Source organism: Scyliorhinus torazame, chromosome 4 (assembly GCF_047496885.1).
Source record: "Scyliorhinus torazame isolate Kashiwa2021f chromosome 4, sScyTor2.1, whole genome shotgun sequence".
Lineage (NCBI taxonomy): Eukaryota > Metazoa > Chordata > Chondrichthyes > Carcharhiniformes > Scyliorhinidae > Scyliorhinus > Scyliorhinus torazame.
Genome location: NC_092710.1, coordinates 329,390,580 through 329,410,243, shown reverse-complemented (window position 1 = coordinate 329,410,243; position 19,664 = coordinate 329,390,580). Strand labels below are relative to the sequence as shown.

At 48.0% G+C, this 19,664-nt stretch overlaps 1 protein-coding gene across 1 annotated transcript in view; it reads left to right on the top strand.

The window, feature by feature from the left end:
* The window catches only part of mrps18a (mitochondrial ribosomal protein S18A), a 164,508-nt gene that overhangs the window by 47,317 nt on the left and 97,527 nt on the right, over positions 1-19,664 (top strand). Inside the window, exon 5 of the mRNA XM_072500202.1 lies at positions 4,047-4,119. Within this exon, the coding sequence (XP_072356303.1) occupies positions 4,047-4,119 (73 nt within the window). The remainder of the gene's footprint in view (positions 1-4,046; positions 4,120-19,664) is intronic.

Sequence of the window (19,664 nt, the reverse complement as noted above, 5' to 3'; positions counted from 1 at the left end):
TAATTTCATAGAAGTTACAGTGCAGAAGGAGGCCATTCGGCCCATCGAGTCTGCACCGGCTCTTGGAAAAAGCACCCTACCCAAGGTCAACACCTCCACCCGATCCCCATAACCCAGTAACCCCACCTAACACTAAGGGCAATTTTGGACACTAAGGGCAATTTAGCATGGCCAATCCACCTAAACTGCACATCTTTGGACTGTGGGAGGAAACCGGAGCACCCGGAGGAAACCCATGCGCACACGGGGAGAACGTGCAGACTCCAGACAGTGACCCAAGCCGGGAATCAAACCTGGGACCCTGGAGCTGTGAAGCAATTGTGCTAATTACTATGCTACCGTGCTGCCCTCAAAATATTTGGAACTACAGTAAGCAATTTGCACACAACATAGAATCATAGAATTTACTGCACAGAAGGAGGCCATTTGGCCCTTTGAGTCTGCACTGGCCCTTGGAAAGAGCATCCTACTTAAGCCCACACCTCCACCCTATCCCCGTAACCCCAGCTAATCTTTTAGGACACGAAGGGGCAATTTAGCATGGCCAATCCACCTAGCCTGCACATCTTTGGACTGTGGGAGGAAACCGGAGCACCCGGAGGAAACCCACGCAGACACTGGGAGAAAGTGATGTTAGTTGAGGTATAAACATTGTCCAAGACATTAGGGCGAATTCCCCTGCTCTTCCTCAAAATAGTGTTGTGGGATCTAGTCGACCATCTCATTAGGAAGATGGTATCTCTGATGGTGCAGCACTCCCTCAATACTGCACTGGAATGTTGTCCTGGACTATGTGCTTAATTCACATCATGGGGCTCCATTGGGATGGGCAGAAAATGCTGGCCTAGCCAGTGTTGTGACCACCTCCTGGTGATGTTCCCTAAAAGTTATTGATCTGGGCAAGACTCCTCGATTTGTCATTGTCTGTCTGGGATACCCCCCAAATTATTACAAACCGAGGTGAGAAGGGATGACTGGCTCGATGCCTTTATTCAACCCACTCTCTGCTCTTCGGAACCAGCTTTAATCCAACAAGATTTCCTTTCCCTTGTTTACCTTTTCCAGACAGAGTTTAATAAGAAACTGATTTAACCAGCTTCCTTGAGTTAAGATAGAGTAAAAAAATTTTAACTACTAAAAAGATAAGGAGAAATGGTAAAATGCACGCATCTACATTCATACAGATTAGAAGTAAGAATTGAGTCCAATAGTAGTAAATGTTAATAAGAAGTTATATGGAACAGTCCTTGAGGAGTAGATATAGAAGTGTTCCGGCCATTACAAATTGATTCCAGTATTGTTGACTTCTGCTGGCGAATAGCTGATTCTTCGATTCAGGTGTCCTGTGGTTTGGTAGAGATATTTTAGTTCTTTTTTCCAGCTACGACCCATTTTCTGGCTGGTCGACTTCCACAGTCAGAGAGAGAGAGTTTCAGAGATCCCTGCAAAAGATGGTTATTTTCTTTTTTTAGGGGCACTGCTTCTGGTACTGTGTCGCACACCCTCAGTGTGGGAAAAGTCCAGCTGCTTTTCCTCACAGCACACACACTAAGCCACACCAGCATGACAGATGCAGGCAGGGAAGCAAGCAAGTCTTTTTAATCCCTTCTTTGTGTATTCCAACTGGACTTAGAATCCACTTGTCAGTCTCGGCAGGCAGTTACACCGAGGGTCTTTTAGATGATGTTATGGGCCAGGGTTTAGAGTCTAAGTGTATCATGGAGTTCACCTGACCCACAACTTTCAATAGATTGTGGTATGGGGAGCACACGGCCCACTCTACAGGTGTGGTACAGCAGAAATGGAAAAGTATATTTTAAAGCAAAACAATGTTTATTCTATGAACTCAAGTTAACCTTTTTAAAACATACAGTGAACATCTTCGCAACCATTAATTCAAATACAACTCCCAAAGAATGCAACACTAAGTAATCCTTTCAGCTTTCCTTTTAACATCCATACGACTTACAAAAACAGAACCTTTAACAGAAGCACATCAGGTTAAAGTCACTACTGAGAACATTTATAATTCTGAATTCACCAAATGATCAAGAGATAGTCTTTTCATGGCAGAGAGAACAGCAGTACAGCTGCTGTGTCTGGCTTCAGCTCCAACACAAAACGAAACTAAAACACACGCTGCAGCAAACAGCTTAAAACAAAAGTAAAAAGCTGACACAGCCCAGCTCCACTCACTCTCTGACATCACTGCAGTAGTAAACACCCATTTCTTAAAGGTACTCTCACTACAGATATTTATATTCACACCCATTTGTAAACACCCATTTCTTAAAGGTACTCTCACATGACAATTTTCCCTTGCCTTTACCAGAGATGGTAATGAGTTTTGGATGCTTTTGGAAGTACTTTGTCTGGGAACACAGGGTGGGGTTCCATCGTTCCTCAGAGAAACACCCTGCAGCCAGTCCTGTCCATAGCTACCTACGCATTCTCAACCATCTTGGGGTTTGTGTCCATTTAAAAATATCAAACTCGGGTCTTTATATTTCTGTGTGTAATATATTTCTGTGTGCAGTACCATGATTTTTCCCCTTCCGTCATCATAACTCAAGCGACGCCCACATCCCCTGAAAGAATTTTTTAAAACTTGAAATTGTTAATTTCTTGGAATTCTCTAGCCCAGAGGAAGAAGTCTTACAACACCAGGTTAAAGTCCCAACAGGTTCGTTTCAAATCACTAGCTTTCAGAGCACTGCTCCTTCCTCAGGTGACATGCCACCTGGGATATAGAGACTAATTGAGCCGTGAAATGTTAAATAAAAATGCTTCTACAATGGCTACTTTGAGGGAACTGTTCAATACAGCATGTTCTACGGGAGCCCTGTCTTGATTCATTTTCCGCCTCATGCCAGAAGACTCTATGTGTTGATGTCATGTTTTTATAAAAGTGTATAGTTTTCAGCAAAAGCCTTGTTTCTTCGATCTGTTAAGTTGTCCGTCAGTGACCCAACACCTGAGAGACGAGTGTGCCCAGCGCACGTCTGAACCGAAACTCCCTCTTACCTCAGATGTTAATTTGCTTCATACTATCATCCTTTCTGAAAGTAGCTGACTTGAATCCTCCGGTTGAGCACGAGCGCTGGACCTTCCTGATGCACCTGCCAAGGCTCAATGGGTAGCACTCGGACCTCTGGAGAGTCAAAAGATCCAGAGACTTGAGCTCCAAAATCTCAGGCTGACATTCCCGTGCAGCACAGAGGGAGGGCAGCACTGCCAGAGATGCTGACATGTCAAACTGAGGCACTGTCTGTCTTATCAGGTAATGTAAAAGATCTCACAGCAGCATCTCGAAGAAGAGTTTGAAGGTACTCCTCTGGTGTCGAGTCCAACCAGCATCACTAAAACCAGTTGCCTGGTCATTTATTTATTTCTTTGTCATAGTTTACTGTGCGCGTGTTAGCTGAAGTATTTCCTACATTATAGCTTCAGAAGACTTGATTGGTTGTATGGGATGTGCTACGGCCATGTAAGATGGTGTTGAAGTATATAAGTCTATCTTCCTTTCTCCGTCTGTCTGACTGTTGTCATCAAATGGTGCCTCGACACCCTTCACTTCCATTTTGTAACCACAAATTAATTTATGTTCTACACATGCCTAATCCATTATCATCTACATCTTATAATTGCTGTGTGTGTGTGTCTGATGCTCAAAAGTGTGAAGTTTTCAGAATCTTTAGTTTGTCATTGACATGTACAGGCATGGTTTAGTGTAACACAAAAGTTAACTGCTGTAGCATTACCAGTGATTTTGACAGGGGAAGAGCCAAGATTCAAATCATGATCACCCAGCCTGTGATTAAAGTTAGCTTAAGAACCAATTGTCACTGATGCTGAAATGATTGTGTTTCAAAAATGGGAGATGCTGGCAGGGGTTTTTGTATCTGTTGTTGGCTGGGTTTTACAGCTCTGTTTTGAGTTTGTGTGTGGGAACTTTACTAGTGTATGAGCATATAACTGTTACAGTCTATAAAAGACAGCTGCTGCTATAGTTACCAGAGGGTCACTAATTGCTCTTTTTTTTTTAGGCTTGTTGCCAGACCACAGACCTGCCCTGCCAGAAGGTCATGTTCCAAAAAAACAGAAACCCCACTTAAACAGGTAAGTGTTTTTACTTGAGATGCGAAGGAAAAGGATTGTTTGGGTTAAAAAAAGCACAAAAGACTGTCAAGACCCGTGGGATTCTTTTATTGAGCAATTATTTGGGGATGTGGAAGGAAATAAATCCTATTCCCTAACGCGAGAATCTCTTACCTCGGTACTGCCGTCGCTTTCTTCTCCGTTGTCCTCCGGCTGGCTTGCCAAATTATACGACCTCTTATTTTATCTTCAAATAAGAGCTAAGGTCAGATTGATTGGAGGTGTTCAGAAATAGAACTTTATTGCTAATTATTCACTTTAATACACTTACATAAGCACTAAATCAAAACTTAGATCAAATAATACATAAACTGGTCAGAACATAGCGCAAAGCGTTAAACATAAAAGCATAAAGTATAAAGAAATAGATGATTCAAGAATTCAGGAATGCAGGAATTCAAGAACGAAACCTCGCCCACGAGGTATTTCTTTTAAAGGAATCCATATCTATGGCCTAATCCCTCATTTACTCTCATTGGCTTCTAATTCTCAGCTGAAACCTCCTGATTTGTTCAAATCGATGTCTGTCACTTAGAAAATGATTTGTTATTCAAACATTCGTCATTACTTAAGATTTACTAATGTCCATCAAATTAATTAAAGGTCTACGTGTGCCTGCCACGTGCACCAATCTTATAAAGATAAGATGCTGTTGTAAATGTACTGAGGACCAATGCCCTTATTCTCTACATAAAACATTTTTGCAACTTTCTATGAAACAATGTTTTGAATTTCTGCAGACATGGCACCAAAGTTTGATAGTTTATTCATTATCTTAAACATTGACTATCTTTCCACATTTTTGGCTTCGTGAATATTCCATTCTCTATCTATGCAATGAATCAATTCTGAAAGGCACCAAATGCATCAATAATCTATCACCTTGGAAACCTAAACATTGCATGGCTCTGTCTCTGCAATAAGTCCATTACAGAGCTACTGGACGTTTCAATAAATGGTGTTTGGATGGATTTAGCCAGAAGACTGTAGAAATACCGTAGAACCAAGAAACTGATGGTAATATAATAATTAACCATTGGGCTGTGGAACCAGGATGGTGAACTGTAAATACAGTCTTAATGAGACACGGGTTAGGCCCTCAGCTTGGGTCCCATCTGGAGTACTGCTTCCAGTTCTGGGAATACCTGAGGAAGGATGTGAAGACATTGGAGAGAGTACAGAGGAGCTTCACAAGAATGATTCCAGGGATAAAGAACTGTAACTATGAGGATAGATTGGAGAGGCTGGGAGTGTTTTCCTCAGAGAAATGAAGGCTGGGATGGGTCTTGATAGAGGTGTTCCTGAGGGAAAATAGTAAGAAACTGTTCCCCTTCCAGAGAGCATCACGAACTAGAGGGCACAGATTCAAAATAATTGGCCAAAGGGGTAAAAGTGATGTGAGGAAGAATGCTTTTACCCAAAGGATGGTTTGAGTCTGGAAAACACTCACTGAGAGGGTGGTGGAGGCAGGTCCGTTCGAGGTATTCAAAAGGGAATTGGGTTGTTGTCTGAAAAGAAAAAATGTGCAAGGTTGCGGGGTTAAGGCAGGAGAGTGGGACTAGATACCATGCGCTTTGATTCTGTAAGAAGCCTTACAACACCAGATTAAAGTCCAACAGGTTTGTTTCAAACACTAGGTTTCGAAGCACTGCTCCTTCCTCAGGTGAATGAAGAGGTATGTTCCAGAATCATATATAGAGACAAATTCAAAGATGCAAGACATTGCTTTGAATGTGAGCATTTGCAGTTAATTAAGTGTTTACAGATCTTTGATTCTGAGACACTAGAACCACCAGAGTACTGGACAGTAAGTGGCAGTCTGATAGCTTTAACCATTAGGCTGTGGGACCACGAATATTGATGTGTTTGGAATGTGGAACTTCTAATCACCGGAAGCAGCCTCGAAATGAAGGCTAGTTAAGTAAACAAGTGAGAAAGGAATATACAGTTAGAGTAAGATAAAGTTGAGGAGAGGGATGCTCGTGTGGAGCATGAACATTAGTGTGAATCAGCTTGGCCGCATGACCTATGTGTGTGGTGTAAATGCTGGATTGTTCTAAATGAGATGAGAAAATCAGTATTATATATTGTCAGTGCAATTTTTATTGCAGATACTTTGTGCCTGATTGTAATGGGACAAAAACAGAGTCCCGTTTGGGTGCATTTAGCGGGGTTTCTCAATGCCTGCAGTGCCGAGAATGACATTACTATTTAACATGACTTTGTCGTTTTTTTTTACCTTGGCGAGGAACACTCCGCTGAGGCCACACTTACCTATTTTCCTACACTGCCGAGTTCACCTAGCTAGCGCATGAAGGTGACTCACGGATCGGGGAGCCATTTTTAAATGCCGCTATAATTTTTCCTCCCCCCCCCCCCCCCCCAACCCCCCAGCACCCCCCACCACAGCCTCCGGACCTCCCCACTGCCCCGCCCACACTCCACCTCTTCAGAGCAAGGCACCCACATGCCCGATCCCTGACGTGGACAACCTGGCACCCAGGCACCTTTGCACTGCCAGCCTGGTACCTTGGCTGCCACCTGGGCACCCTGGCAGTGCCACTCTGGCACCATGTGACAGTGCCAAGGCACCAGGCTGGCAGCACAAAGGTGCCCGGGTGCCAGCGGGAGTGCCAGGGTAACGCTCTGCCCAGGACCCGACATCCCGTGTCGACGTCTCGCGCAATCTCGTTACCACGATGCGTTTCAAGCGTCGCGAATCTCGCGAGATTCAACGGCCTCGTTGTGTCACCAAGTCGGACATGACAAGGCCATTTAATCGTGCCCTTTGTCTCCAGTTTAGTGCAACTCGTGGGAGATTGAAGGTATTGGATGGTTAATGCAGCAATAGTGTATGTGACCTATTTGCAATCCGTGTGCTTGCTTCTGCAGGCAACGTTCCACTATTTTATTGTTGAGTTCTTCGATCGAATGACAAAATCTATTTTGGCCTCTGAGAGGAAAGCTCGGCAGGAGGAAGTATCCCCAGGCGCTTTGGGTGGCTGCCCTCGCCAAATGGCAATGAACGCTTCTGGAGGATGCCAGCTCTCGGGGATATAAATGTGTATTATTTCCGCCACCCTATCCCCTCCCACATACTTTCAGTTGCTGAATGATAACATGCAATGTACATGCCTCTCTGGTCTGACAGATATATTTCATAACATGCTTTTTGCAATCTGCTGGAGGTAGCACTTGGGTGGTTTGTAGTTTTCCAGTTGGAGCATTGCTGCTTGTATTGTCCACACGCCAATGGAATATCCGTACCCAGCCGGCACCTCCTGGCTGGCCTCATGTTATGTCTGTATGATCAAAGTGCCAGTGGATGGGGGCAGTGAGCGGTGTTTTTATTTTGTCCTGGACTGCATCATCTTTTTTTCAGCTATGTGCGTTGGGTACTGATTTTTATTTCCCGGTAACCGCCTTGCATTTTCACTCGCTTCCCCAGACTTTGTGTCAGCTCTGGCTTCTTGTATCTTAGAAGTTCGATTGAAACTGAGGTTACATGAGACAGATGTGTTATTTTCTGCCAAGGCCAAGTCTTGGACTAATTTTTCATGAAGTGCCGATTAAACCCTTCCGTGGCGTTTCGCGTGTGTAACTCTGAAACGGGCCAGCAAGGCAGCACAAGAGTAGTTGACGGCGTTATCATCCATTCAGATCTGTCTTTCCCTACGGTCCTCCCCATGTCGGGAAGCATGGAGGGAGGGGGGAAGGGGGGGGGAGTAATTGTAATAAATTTAATTTATTTTCACTTAACTTGATGATAAAATGAGAAGCATAAGGAGGCCATTTGGCTCCTTGTTTCCCTGTTAGTCTACTGTCAGAATTCTGATTCATTTCCTTGTAACCTTGAATATATTTTCTTCTTGTTTTCCTAATTCCCCCAAGTGGTTGGCACCACGTCAATAGCCATCCACAGTAAAGTATTCCATACCAACCATTGTGTGTGTGCGGGCGAGGGGGTTGCACAGGGTTAGGGAGTAATTCCTTCTGACTTGTGTAGGTGATAGGGCAAAAAAAAAATATTGGCAATGCTAATGGAGGCTTACTGCCTGCTGGAACAGAAACAACACTTCAGTGTTTCAGGTGGGGGCCCAGAGTCCATTTCACTCTCTATATTGTTTCAGAGGCTGCTGAACTTATTATCTCCACATCAGATTTCTGATATCCTTGAAGTTTTCTACTTTATCACCACTCATGACAAGATAGCTTGAAGTGGCTCTGGAGTATCCGTAAACTTTTAAAAAATCATTTGCGGGATGTGGGTGGTTGTCACTGGCAAAGCTGCCCATCCTTATAATAATAATCTTTATTATTATCACCAGTAAGCTTACATTAACTCTGCAATGAAGTTACTGAGAAAATCCCCTAGTCGCCACATTCCGGGGCCTGTTCGGGTCACAGAGGGAGAATTCAGAATGTCCAATTCACCCAACAATCATGTCTTTCGGGACTTGTAGGAGGAAAGCAGAGCACCCGGAGGAAACCCACGCAGACACGGTAAGAACATGCAGGCTCCACACAGACTGTGGTCCAAGTGGGAATCGAACCTGGGACCCTGGTGCTGTGAAGCAACAGTGCTAACCACTGTGCTACTGTGCTGCCCTCAGTTGCCCTTGAGTGGGTGGGAATGAACACCTCCTTGATCTGTTGCGTCCCGCGTGGTTCTCATTATACTTCATTGTAGTGGCTTGCAACGCCATTTTAGAAGGCAGTTAATAGTCACATCGCTGTGGGTCTGGAGTTATATATAGGCCTGACCAGGTAAGGATGGCGAATCCTTTTCCCTGAAGAACATTAGTTTTGTGAGGGCCACAAAGAATCCAGCAAGAGTTGGAAGGATACAAAGAAATCAAATGTATTTACAATAACATATATATACACACAACAGCAACTCCGCTTGCTGCTCACTCCCTCCTGGCTGGTTCCAAACTGGCCCGCTTTATTGATGCAGGGAGTCTGCTAATGATTTCTCCGCCCCCCCTCATTGGGGAAGCTCATACTTTTGTAGGATTGTCTTTAGTCCCCAGCCACTGGTAAGCAGGCAGGTTATAACATCCCTGCCACCCCCCCCCCCCAAAGTCCAAGGAATCCACCGAAGATCCTGGCAAAGGAGGGCGTCGGACTCGTTTTGCCGCAGGCCGGACACCATTTGCACGAGGCGCTGGATCGGGCGGCGTGTAACGAGACGGAGACCGGCGCTTCCGTGATGAACGGCGTAACAGGTGTACATCCACGGCCCGTGGGCCCGGGGATTCCCCCTCTGAGGCGTCCTGTGTCTCCATCTCGGAGTCAGAATCTGCTGCCTCCGTCATCTCGCCGTCTCTATCTCCATTCGGTTCTATAACGACAGGCTTTGAGTGCGGCACCAGAGGAAGATTGTGAGGGATACTTTTCCTTGTGTCTGGTCTCTGTGGCTGTAGAAATGAGCTCTGGGGGCGGGGAATCTTTGGAAGGGATAATCTTCTGGACCGGATGTGGTCTACATACTTGTGCTGGAGACGACCCTGGGCTTGCACCTGGTATGAGATAGGGCCCGTTTGGCAAAAGGTTATGCCAGGGACCCACTGGGCACCACCAGCAAAATTCCAAAGAACACTGGGTCACCGGGCGCAAACTGCTGAATCGGTCGATAGTGAGAAAAAACATGTCCCTGCCGTTCTTGTGTGCGACGTACTTTTGCGCCAGTGTCCGGGAAAACCATGCTAAGGCGGGTGCGAAGTCTCCGGCCCATTAGGAGTACTGCGGGAGCTATCCCAGTCACCGCATGGGGGGGGTGGTCCTGTATGAAAACAAAAAAACGAGCCAGTCTCGTGTCCATTGACCCGGAAGTTTGCTTCTTTAGGCCTCGTTTGAATATCTGCACTGTGCGCTCCGCCAACCCATTTGAAGCCGGGTGGTAGGGGGCAGTGCGGATATGGCGTATGCTGTTCATCTTCATGAACCTCGCAAACTCCTCACTTGTGAATGGAGTGCCGTTATCCGTGACCAGCACCTCGGGGAGGCCATGCGTACTGAAAGGCAAACGCATATTCTCGATTGTTGCGCAGGACGTTGTGCCTACCATCTTATGCACCTCCAGCCATTTAGATTGGGCATCGATTAATAGAAGGAACATGGATCCTTGAAAAGGGCCGGCAAATTCCGCATGCAAGCGCGCCCAAGGCCGCCCTGGCCATTCCCAACGATGTAGGGGCGCAGCCAGCGGAAGCTTCTGATGCTCCTGGCAAATGGAGAAGTTTTGGGCCACCTTCTCAATGTTGGTGTTGAGGCCTGGCCACCAGACATAACTCCAGGCCAACATTTTCATTTTGGTCACACCTGGATGCCCATTGTGCAAGTCTCTTAGTATCAGCTCCTGTCCTTTTTCCGGGACAATCACACGCGTCCCCCACAAGGGGATGCCGTCTTCCGCGCTGAATTCTGACAGCTTGGAGGAAAATGCCCGCAACTCACCTGGGAGCGGTCCATGCTGCCCACCATACAGGCCTATGTGCCGTACCTTTGACAGGATTGGCTCCATCTGGGTCCACTCACGGATCTGTGATGCCGTGACAGGCAAGGTGTCCATAATATTTTAGGGTTGCAACCCCCTCACCGGTCGTGGGGTTCAACATGGGGTCGGTCGATAAAGGCAATCGGCTCAGTGCGTCGGCATTCGCTACCTGCGTTCCTGGTTTGTGCTCCAGAGAATACTCGTATGCAGCGAGCAACAAAGCCCAGCGCTGGATCTGTGTGGAAGCAATGGGCGGTATTGGCTTATCCTCTCTGAAAAGTCCCAGCAGAGGCTTATGATCAGTCACGATAGTGAAGTGGTGGCCATACACGTACTGGTGGAAACGTTTCACCGCAAAGACCACTGCCAGGCTCTCCTCCTCGATCTGCGCATACTTTTTTTCCCGCTGCAATCAATGTGCGGGAGGCGAAAGCTATCGGCCGCTCGGCCCCGTTCTCCATCTTGTGGCACAGGACGGCCCAATACAATACGGGGATGCATCACGTGTGACGAGCAAAGGCTTTCCAGGATCATAGTGGGTTAGTAATCCAGACGACGACAATTGTTGCTTTACCCGCCGGAAAGCGGTTTCTTGCGGCGGCCTTCTGGGAGGTGAGTAGTTAGTTTAAAAGCACTTACCTTTACAGGAGCAGCCCATTTGGATTTCGGCGGCAGCGGTGCGCAGGGGCCTTCTTGGAGGTGAGTAGTGAGTTTAAAAACCTTACCTTTACAGGAGCAGCCCTTTGGATTTCGGCGGCAGCGGTGCGCAGGGGCCTTCTGGGAGGTGAGTAGTTAGTTTAAAAGCACTTACCTTTACAGGAGCAGCCCTTTGGATTTCGGCGGCAGCGGTGCGCAGGGGCCTTCTTGGAGGTGAGTAGTGAGTTTAAAAACCTTACCTTTACAGGAGCAGCCCTTTGGATTTCGGCGGCAGCGGTGCGCAGGGGCCTTCTGGGAGGTGAGTAGTTAGTTTAAAAGCTCTTACCTTTACAGGAGCAGCCCTTTGGATTTCGGCGGCAGCGGTGCGCAGGGGCCTTCTGGGAGGTGAGTAGTTAGTTTAAAAGCTCTTACCTTTACAGGAGCAGCCCTTTGGATTTCGGCGGCAGCGGTGCGCAGGGGCCTTCTGGGAGGTGAGTAGTGAATTTAAAAGCACTTACCTTTACAGGAGCAGCCCTTTGGATTTCGGCGGCAGCGGTGCGCAGGGGCCTTCTGGGAGGTGAGTAGTTAGTTTAAAAGCACTTACCTTTACAGGAGCAGCCCATTGGATTTCGGCGGCAGCGGTGCGCAGGGGCCTTCTTGGAGGTGAGTAGAGAGTTTAAAAGCACTTACCTTTACAGGAGCAGCCCATTGGATTTCGGCGGCAGCGGTGCGCAGGGGCCTTCTGGGAGGTGAGTAGTTAGTTTAAAAGCACTTACCTTTACAGGAGCAGCCCTTTGGATTTCGGCGGCAGCGGTGCGCAGGGGCCTTCTGGGAGGTGAGTAGTGAGTTTAAAAGCACTTACCTTTACAGGAGCAGCCCTTTGGATTTCGGCGGCAGCGGTGCGCAGGGGCCTTCTGGGAGGTGAGTAGTTAGTTTAAAAGCACTTACCTTTACAGGAGCAGCCCTTTGGATTTCGGCGGCAGCGGTGCGCAGGGGCCTTCTGGGAGGTGAGTAGTGAGTTTAAAAGCACTTACCTTTACAGGAGCAGCCCTTTGGATTTCGGCGGCAGCGGTGCGCAGGGGCCTTCTGGGAGGTGAGTAGTTAGTTTAAAAGCACTTACCTTTACAGGAGCAGCCCTTTGGATTTCGGCGGCAGCGGTGCGCAGGGGCCTTCTGGGAGGTGAGTAGTGAATTTAAAAGCACTTACCTTTACAGGAGCAGCCCTTTGGATTTCGGCGGCAGCGGTGCGCAGGGGCCTTCTGGGAGGTGAGTAGTTAGTTTAAAAGCACTTACCTTTACAGGAGCAGCCCATTGGATTTCGGCGGCAGCGGTGCGCAGGGGCCTTCTTGGAGGTGAGTAGAGAGTTTAAAAACCTTACCTTTACAGGAGCAGCCCTTTGGATTTCGGCGGGAACCGGAAGTTCGACCTCTGGCAAGTCCCCCCCCCCCCAATAAATTCTGGTGGAGAGGAAACCCGAGACACTACACGTGTAGTGTCTCCCACCCACCCTCCTCCTCGAACCTAATAATAAGACCCATTGGTGTAAGGTAAGTGCCATATTATATTATATATTATTAGCATTGTGCAGGCCAAGGATTGGAGGTGGAGGAGCAGTCTCTGTCAGCGAGAGAACCTGAGAACATCTCAGAAGGTAAGCAAGTGATTTTTACTTTTATACCTTTTTTCAAATTGTGCGTGTCGGGGGGGACAGAAAAGCTGTGACCTGAGTGGCTGGTTGGGATTCTAACCTAATTTTTTTTTTGACTATTTGGGAACTAATTAAACATAATAACTTAATTATAATTTAGAGGATATCTAAGCCAGAGATCGGAGGATATTATAGTTAGCTATCGCATTTCTATTAGAAATCTAGTGCTAGGAAACAGATAGTTGACAGTAACTTTGTAATTTAAAAAAAAAGTATTTATTAAAAAAAAAAAAGACAAATTTTAATTTTAATTAATTGACGCAATGTCAGTTAGAGGGGTGCTGTGCTCTGACTGTGAGATGTGGCAGGTCCGGGAGGCTTCCAGCGTCCTGGATGGCTTCATCTGCAGAAAGTGCACCCAACTGCAGCTCCTCACAGACCGCATGGTTCGGTTGGAGCAGCAATTGGATGCACTTAGGAGCATGCAGGTGGCGGAAAGCGTCATAGATCGCAGTTATGTAAGTGTGGTCACACCCAAGGTGCAGGCAGAGAAATGGGTGACCACCAGAAAGGGCAGGCAGTCAGTGCAGGAATCCCCTGTGGTTGTCCCCCTCTCGAACAGATATACCCCTTTGGATACTGTCGGGGGGGATAGCCTATCAGGGGAAAACAGCAGCAGCCAGAGCAGTGGCACCACGGCTGGCTCTGATGTTCAGAAGGGAGGGTCAAAGCGCAGAAGAGTAATAGTTATAGGGGACTCTATAGTCAGGGGAACAGATAGGCGCTTCTGTGGACGTGAAAGAGACTCCAGGATGGTATGTTGCCTCCCTGGTGCCAGGGTCCAGGATGTCTCCGAACGGGTAGAGGGAATCCTGAAGGGGGAGGGCAAACAGGTAGAGGTCGTTGTACATATTGGTACTAACGACATAGGCAGGAAGAGGCATGAGGTCCTGCAGCAGGAGTTCAGGGAGCTAGGCAGAAAGTTAAAAGACAGGACCTCGGGGGTTGTAATCTCGGGATTACTCCCTGTGCCACGTGCCAGTGAGGCTAGAAATAGGAAGATAGAGCAGACAAACACGTGGCTAAACAGCTGGTGTAGGAGGGAGGGTTTCGGTTATCTGGACCACTGGGAGCTCTTCCGGGGCAGGTGTGACCTGTATAAGATGGACGGGTTGCATCTAAACCGGAGAGGCATAAATATCCTGGCCGCGAGATTTGCTAGTGTCACACGGGAGGGTTTAAACTAGTATGGCAGGGGGGTGGGCACGGGAGCAATAGGTCAGAAGGTGAGAGCGTTGAGGGAGAACTAGGGAATATGGACAGTGTGGCTCTGAGGCAGAGCAGACGGGGAGAAGTTGCTGAACACAGCGGGTCTGGTGGCCTGAAGTGCATATGTTTTAATGCAAGGAGCATTACGGGTAAGGCAGATGAACTTAGAGCTTGGATTACTACTTGGAACTATGATGTTGTTGCCATTACAGAGACCTGGTTGAGGGAAGGGCAGGATTGGCAGCTAAACGTTCCAGGTTTTAGATGTTTCAGGCGGGATAGAGGGGGATGTAAAAGGGGAGGCGGAGTTGCGCTACTTGTTCAGGAGAGTATCACAGCTATACAGCGAGAGGACACCTCAGAGGGCAGTGAGGCTATATGGGTAGAGATCAGGAATAAGAAGGGTGCAGTCACAATGTTGGGGGTATACTACAGGCCTCCCAACAGCCAGCGGGAGATAGAGGAGCAGATAGGTAGACAGATTTTGGAAAAGAGTAAAAACAACAGGGTTGTGGTGATGGGAGACTTCAACTTCCCCAATATTGACTGGGACTCACTTAGTGCCAGGGGCTTAGACGGGGCAGAGTTTGTAAGGAGCATCCAGGAGGGCTTCTTAAAACAATATGTAAACAGTCCAACTAGGGAAGAGGCGGTACTGGACCTGGTATTGGGGAATGAGCCCGGCCAGGTGGTAGATGTTTCAGTAGGGGAGCATTTCGGTAACAGTGACCACAATTCAGTAAGTTTTAAAGTACTGGTGGACAAGGATAAGAGTGGTCCGAGGATGAATGTGCTAAATTGGGGGAAGGCTAATTATAACAATATTAGGCGGGAACTGAAGAGCATAGATTGGGGGCGGATGTTTGAGGGCAAATCAACATCTGACATGTGGGAGGCTTTCAAGTGTCAGTTGATAGGAATACAGGACAGGCATGTTCCTGTGAGGAAGAAAGACAAATACGGCAATTTTCGGGAACCTTGGATGACGAATGATATTGTAGGCCTCGTCAAAAAGAAAAAGGAGGCATTTGTCAGGGCTAAAAGGCTGGGAACAGACGAAGCCTGTGTGGCATATAAGGAAAGTAGGAAGGAACTTAAGCAGGGAGTCAGGAGGGCTAGAAGGGGTCATGAAAAGTCATTGGCAAATAGGGTTAAGGAAAATCCCAAGGCTTTTTACACTTACATAAAAAGCAAGAGGGTAGCCAGGGAAAGGGTTGGCCCACTGAAGGATAGGCAAGGGAATCTATGTGTGGAGCCAGAGGAAATGGGCGAGGTACTAAATGAATACTTTGCATCAGTATTCACCAAAGAGAAGGAATTGGTAGATGTTGAGTCTGGAGAAGGGGGTGTAGATAGCCTGGGTCACATTGTGATCCAAAAAGACGAGGTGTTGGGTGTCTTAAAAAATATTAAGGTAGATAAGTCCCCAGGGCCGGATGGGATCTACCCCAGAATACTGAAGGAGGCTGGAGAGGAAATTGCTGAGGCCTTGACAGAAATCTTTGGATCCTCGCTGTCTTCAGGGGATGTCCCGGAGGACTGGAGAATAGCCAATGTTGTTCCTCTGTTTAAGAAGGGTGGCAGGGATAATCCCGGGAACTACAGGCCGGTGAGCCTTACTTCAGTGGTAGGGAAATTACTGGAGAGAATTCTTCGAGACAGGATCTACTCCCATTTGGAAGCAAATGGACGTATTAGTGAGAGGCAGCACGGTTTTGTGAAGGGGAGGTCGTGTCTCACTAACTTGATAGAGTTTTTCGAGGAGGTCACTAAGATGATTGATGCAGGTAGGGCAGTAGATGTTGTCTATATGGACTTCAGTAAGGCCTTTGACAAGGTCCCTCATGGTAGACTAGTACAAAAGGTGAAGTCACACGGGATCAGGGGTGAACTGGCAAGGTGGATACAGAACTGGCTAGGCCATAGAAGGCAGAGGGTAGCAATGGAGGGATGCTTTTCTAATTGGAGGGCTGTGACCAGTGGTGTTCCACAGGGATCAGTGCTGGGACCTTTGCTCTTTGTAGTATATATAAATGATTTGGAGGAAAATGTAACTGGTCTGATTAGTAAGTTTGCAGACGACACAAAGGTTGGTGGAATTGCGGATAGCGATGAGGACTGTCTGAGGATACAGCAGGATTTAGATTGTCTGGAGACTTGGGCGGAGAGATGGCAGATGGAGTTTAACCTGGACAAATGTGAGGTAATGCATTTTGGAAGGGCTAATGCAGGTAGGGAATATACAGTGAATGGTAGAACCCTCCAGAGTATTGAAAGTCAAAGAGATCTAGGAGTACAGGTCCACAGATCACTGAAAGGGGCTACACAGGTGGAGAAGGTAGTCAAGAAGGCATACGGCATGCTTGCCTTCATTGGCCGGGGCATTGAGTATAAGAATTGGCAAGTCATGTTGCAGCTGTATAGAACCTTAGTTAGGCCACACTTGGAGTATAGTGTTCAATTCTGGTCGCCACACTACCAGAAGGATGTGGAGGCTTTAGAGAGGGTGCAGAAGAGATTTACCAGAATGTTGCCTGGTATGGAGGGCATAAGCTATGAGGAGCGATTGAATAAACTCGGTTTGTTCTCACTGGAACGAAGGAGGTTGAGGGGCGACCTGATAGAGGTATACAAAATTATGAGGGGCATAGACAGAGTGGATAGTCAGAGGCTTTTCCCCAGGGTAGAGGGGTCAATTACTAGGGGGCATAGGTTTAAGGTGAGAGGGGCAAAGTTTAGAGTAGATGTACGAGGCAAGTTTTTTACGCAGAGGGTAGTGGGTGCCTGGAACTCACTACCGGAGGAGGTAGTGGAGGCAGGGACGATAGGGACATTTAAGGGGCATCTTGACAAATATATGAATAGGATGGGAATAGAAGGATACGGACCCAGGAAGTGTAGAAGATTGTAGTTTAGTCGGGCAGTATGGTCGGCACGGGCTTGGAGGGCCGAAGGGCCTGTTCCTGTGCTGTACATTTCTTTGTTCTTTGACCCCAAACCCAGGTGTGATTTTTCTTTAGCAGAAGGTGCAACGGGGCCAGCGTAGTTGCCAGATTGGGGAGGAACTTCCTGTAATAGTTTACGAGGCTGAGAAAAGAACGAAGATGCAAAGTGTCAGTCCGGGCGGGGGCCTGTTGAATCGCGCGCACCTTCTCTGTGACGGGGTGCAAACCTTCGCAATCCACCCGATAACCCAGGTAGACTACTTCCTTCGCCTGAAAGACACACTTTCTAGCCTCCGATAAGCCTCTAAGGACAGCCTCCAGATTTTCCAAATGTTCTTGCTCCAGCGTCCCTGTGATCAAAACGTCATTAAGTAGACAGCGACACGCGGTATACCTCTCAAAATGCCCTCCATAACGCGCTGAAGAATAGCGCAGGCAGAGGATACTCCAAAGGGCAAACGTGTATATTCATACAGGCCCCGGCGTGTATTAATCGTTGCATATGGTCGGGAGGCAGGGTCCAGCTCCAACTGTAGGTAGGCGTGACTCATATCTAATTTTGTGAACGAGAGTCCGCCAGCAAGCTTCGCGTAGAGATCCTCTATGCGAGGCATTGGATATCGGTCGAGTCAGGAAGCCGTATTCGCTGTAAGTTTATAGTCGCCGCACAAGCGAACTGTGGCATCTGGCTTCATTACAGGTACGTTACAGGTACAATTGGTGCTGCCCAGTCAGCAAAACGGACGGGCCTGATAATACCCAAAGTCTCCAAACGAATGAGCTCCTCTTCTACCTTCTCGAGCAATGCGTAAGGCACCGGGCGCGCCCGGAAATAGCGCGGCGTGGCTCCTTTTTCGACTTGGATATGGGCTACGGCCCCTTTTATTTTCCCCAAACAGGGCTGGAATACATCTGGGTATCGTCCTCGCACCTCAGTCAACCCTCCAGAAACTGATTGGAGGATGTGCTGCCATTGCAACCGCAAATGGCGCAACCAGTCCCAACCCAACAGGCTGGGCCCATGGCCGCGCACCACGATAAGTGGGAAACGTCCCTCCTGGCGTCCATAAACAACAGGGGTCATTGTAGTTCCTGCCATGTCCAATGGTTCCCCCGTGTAGGTGGCCAACCTGGCCTGTGTGTCGGTTAATGTAAGGGTCTGTATACCCTGCTTGATGCGGTCGAATGTCCTCTGGGCGATCACGGAGACCGCTGCGCCAGTGTCCAACTCCATCTCAAGCGGGTGACCATTGACTCGTACTGTCACCTTAATGGGGGCCACACGGGGAGCTGCCACACCATGCAGTTGCAGGCAGTCGTCCTCCGTCTCCACGTCCTCGGGAGTAGTCGCCGCAGGTTCATCCACATGGAAGGTACAGCCCATGGGCTGGCCCCAGTTTCGGTCGGAACGACGGTGCCTCTGGCACCCCAGGACCGGTGTCCGCGACGGGGTCGGCGCCTACAAGTCTGACACGGACATGGCTCCTCATCCATTGGTTCTGGAGAAGGCTCCCTTCGGGGAGGAATGTCCGACGGCCACTGGCGTCGATCCAGACGTCGCCTCGCCCAGGGTACCGCAGGAGTGCGGGGGGACGTTTTCGGACGGAAGTGGTTGCGTCCCAAGGCATGCACCTCCATTCCCTGTAGCTCCTGCACTCCTCGTTCTGTGCTCTCTCGGGACAATACTATTTGAATGGCCTGTTGAAAAGTCAATGTTGGCTCAGCTAACAACTTCCTCTGGGTGGCCGCATTGTTAATACCAGAAACCAACCGGTCACGTAACATTTCTGACCAGGTCTCACCATAGTCACAGTACTCCGCAATCCTGCATAGCCTGGATAGAAAGTCGGCAAGGGATTCTCCTGGGGTTCTGTCAGCGGTATTAAATTGGTAATGTTGGACTATCATGGACGGGGTTGGGTTACAATGTTCCCCACTAAGTTCACAAGTTCATCAAACGTTTTGGTGTCCGGCGCAGCTGGGTATGTAAGGCTCCTAATCACCCCAAACGTATGCGGGGTGAGCAATATGACCACCTGTCGCTCGTTTGCCCGGATATAGTAATGTATCCTTTGTGCGTGCAGGTTCCAGCTTTCCAGCGCAGCATCAAAAACATCCAAACGTCCGTACAGAGGCATGGTGTAATAGAAAACAACTTCCAACCTGTATCCAACAAAAATCCAGGGAAGTGGCTTCAGAAGTGTAGACAGATATTCACTTTGACCCTCGTCGCCAGTTTTGTGAGGGCCACGAAGAATCCAGCACGAGTTTTAAGGATACAAAGTAATAACATTTATTTACAAGAACTACAGCAGCATTTTCACTTGCTGCTCACTCCTTCCTGGCTGGTTCCAAACTGGCCAGCTTTATTTATGCAGGGAGTCTGCTAATGATTTCTCCGCCCCCCTCATTGGGGAAGCTCATACTCCCACAGGATTGTGGGATTGTCATTAGTCCCCAGCCAATGGTAAGCAGGCAGGTTATAACAAGTAGTGAACTAGATGGGTTTG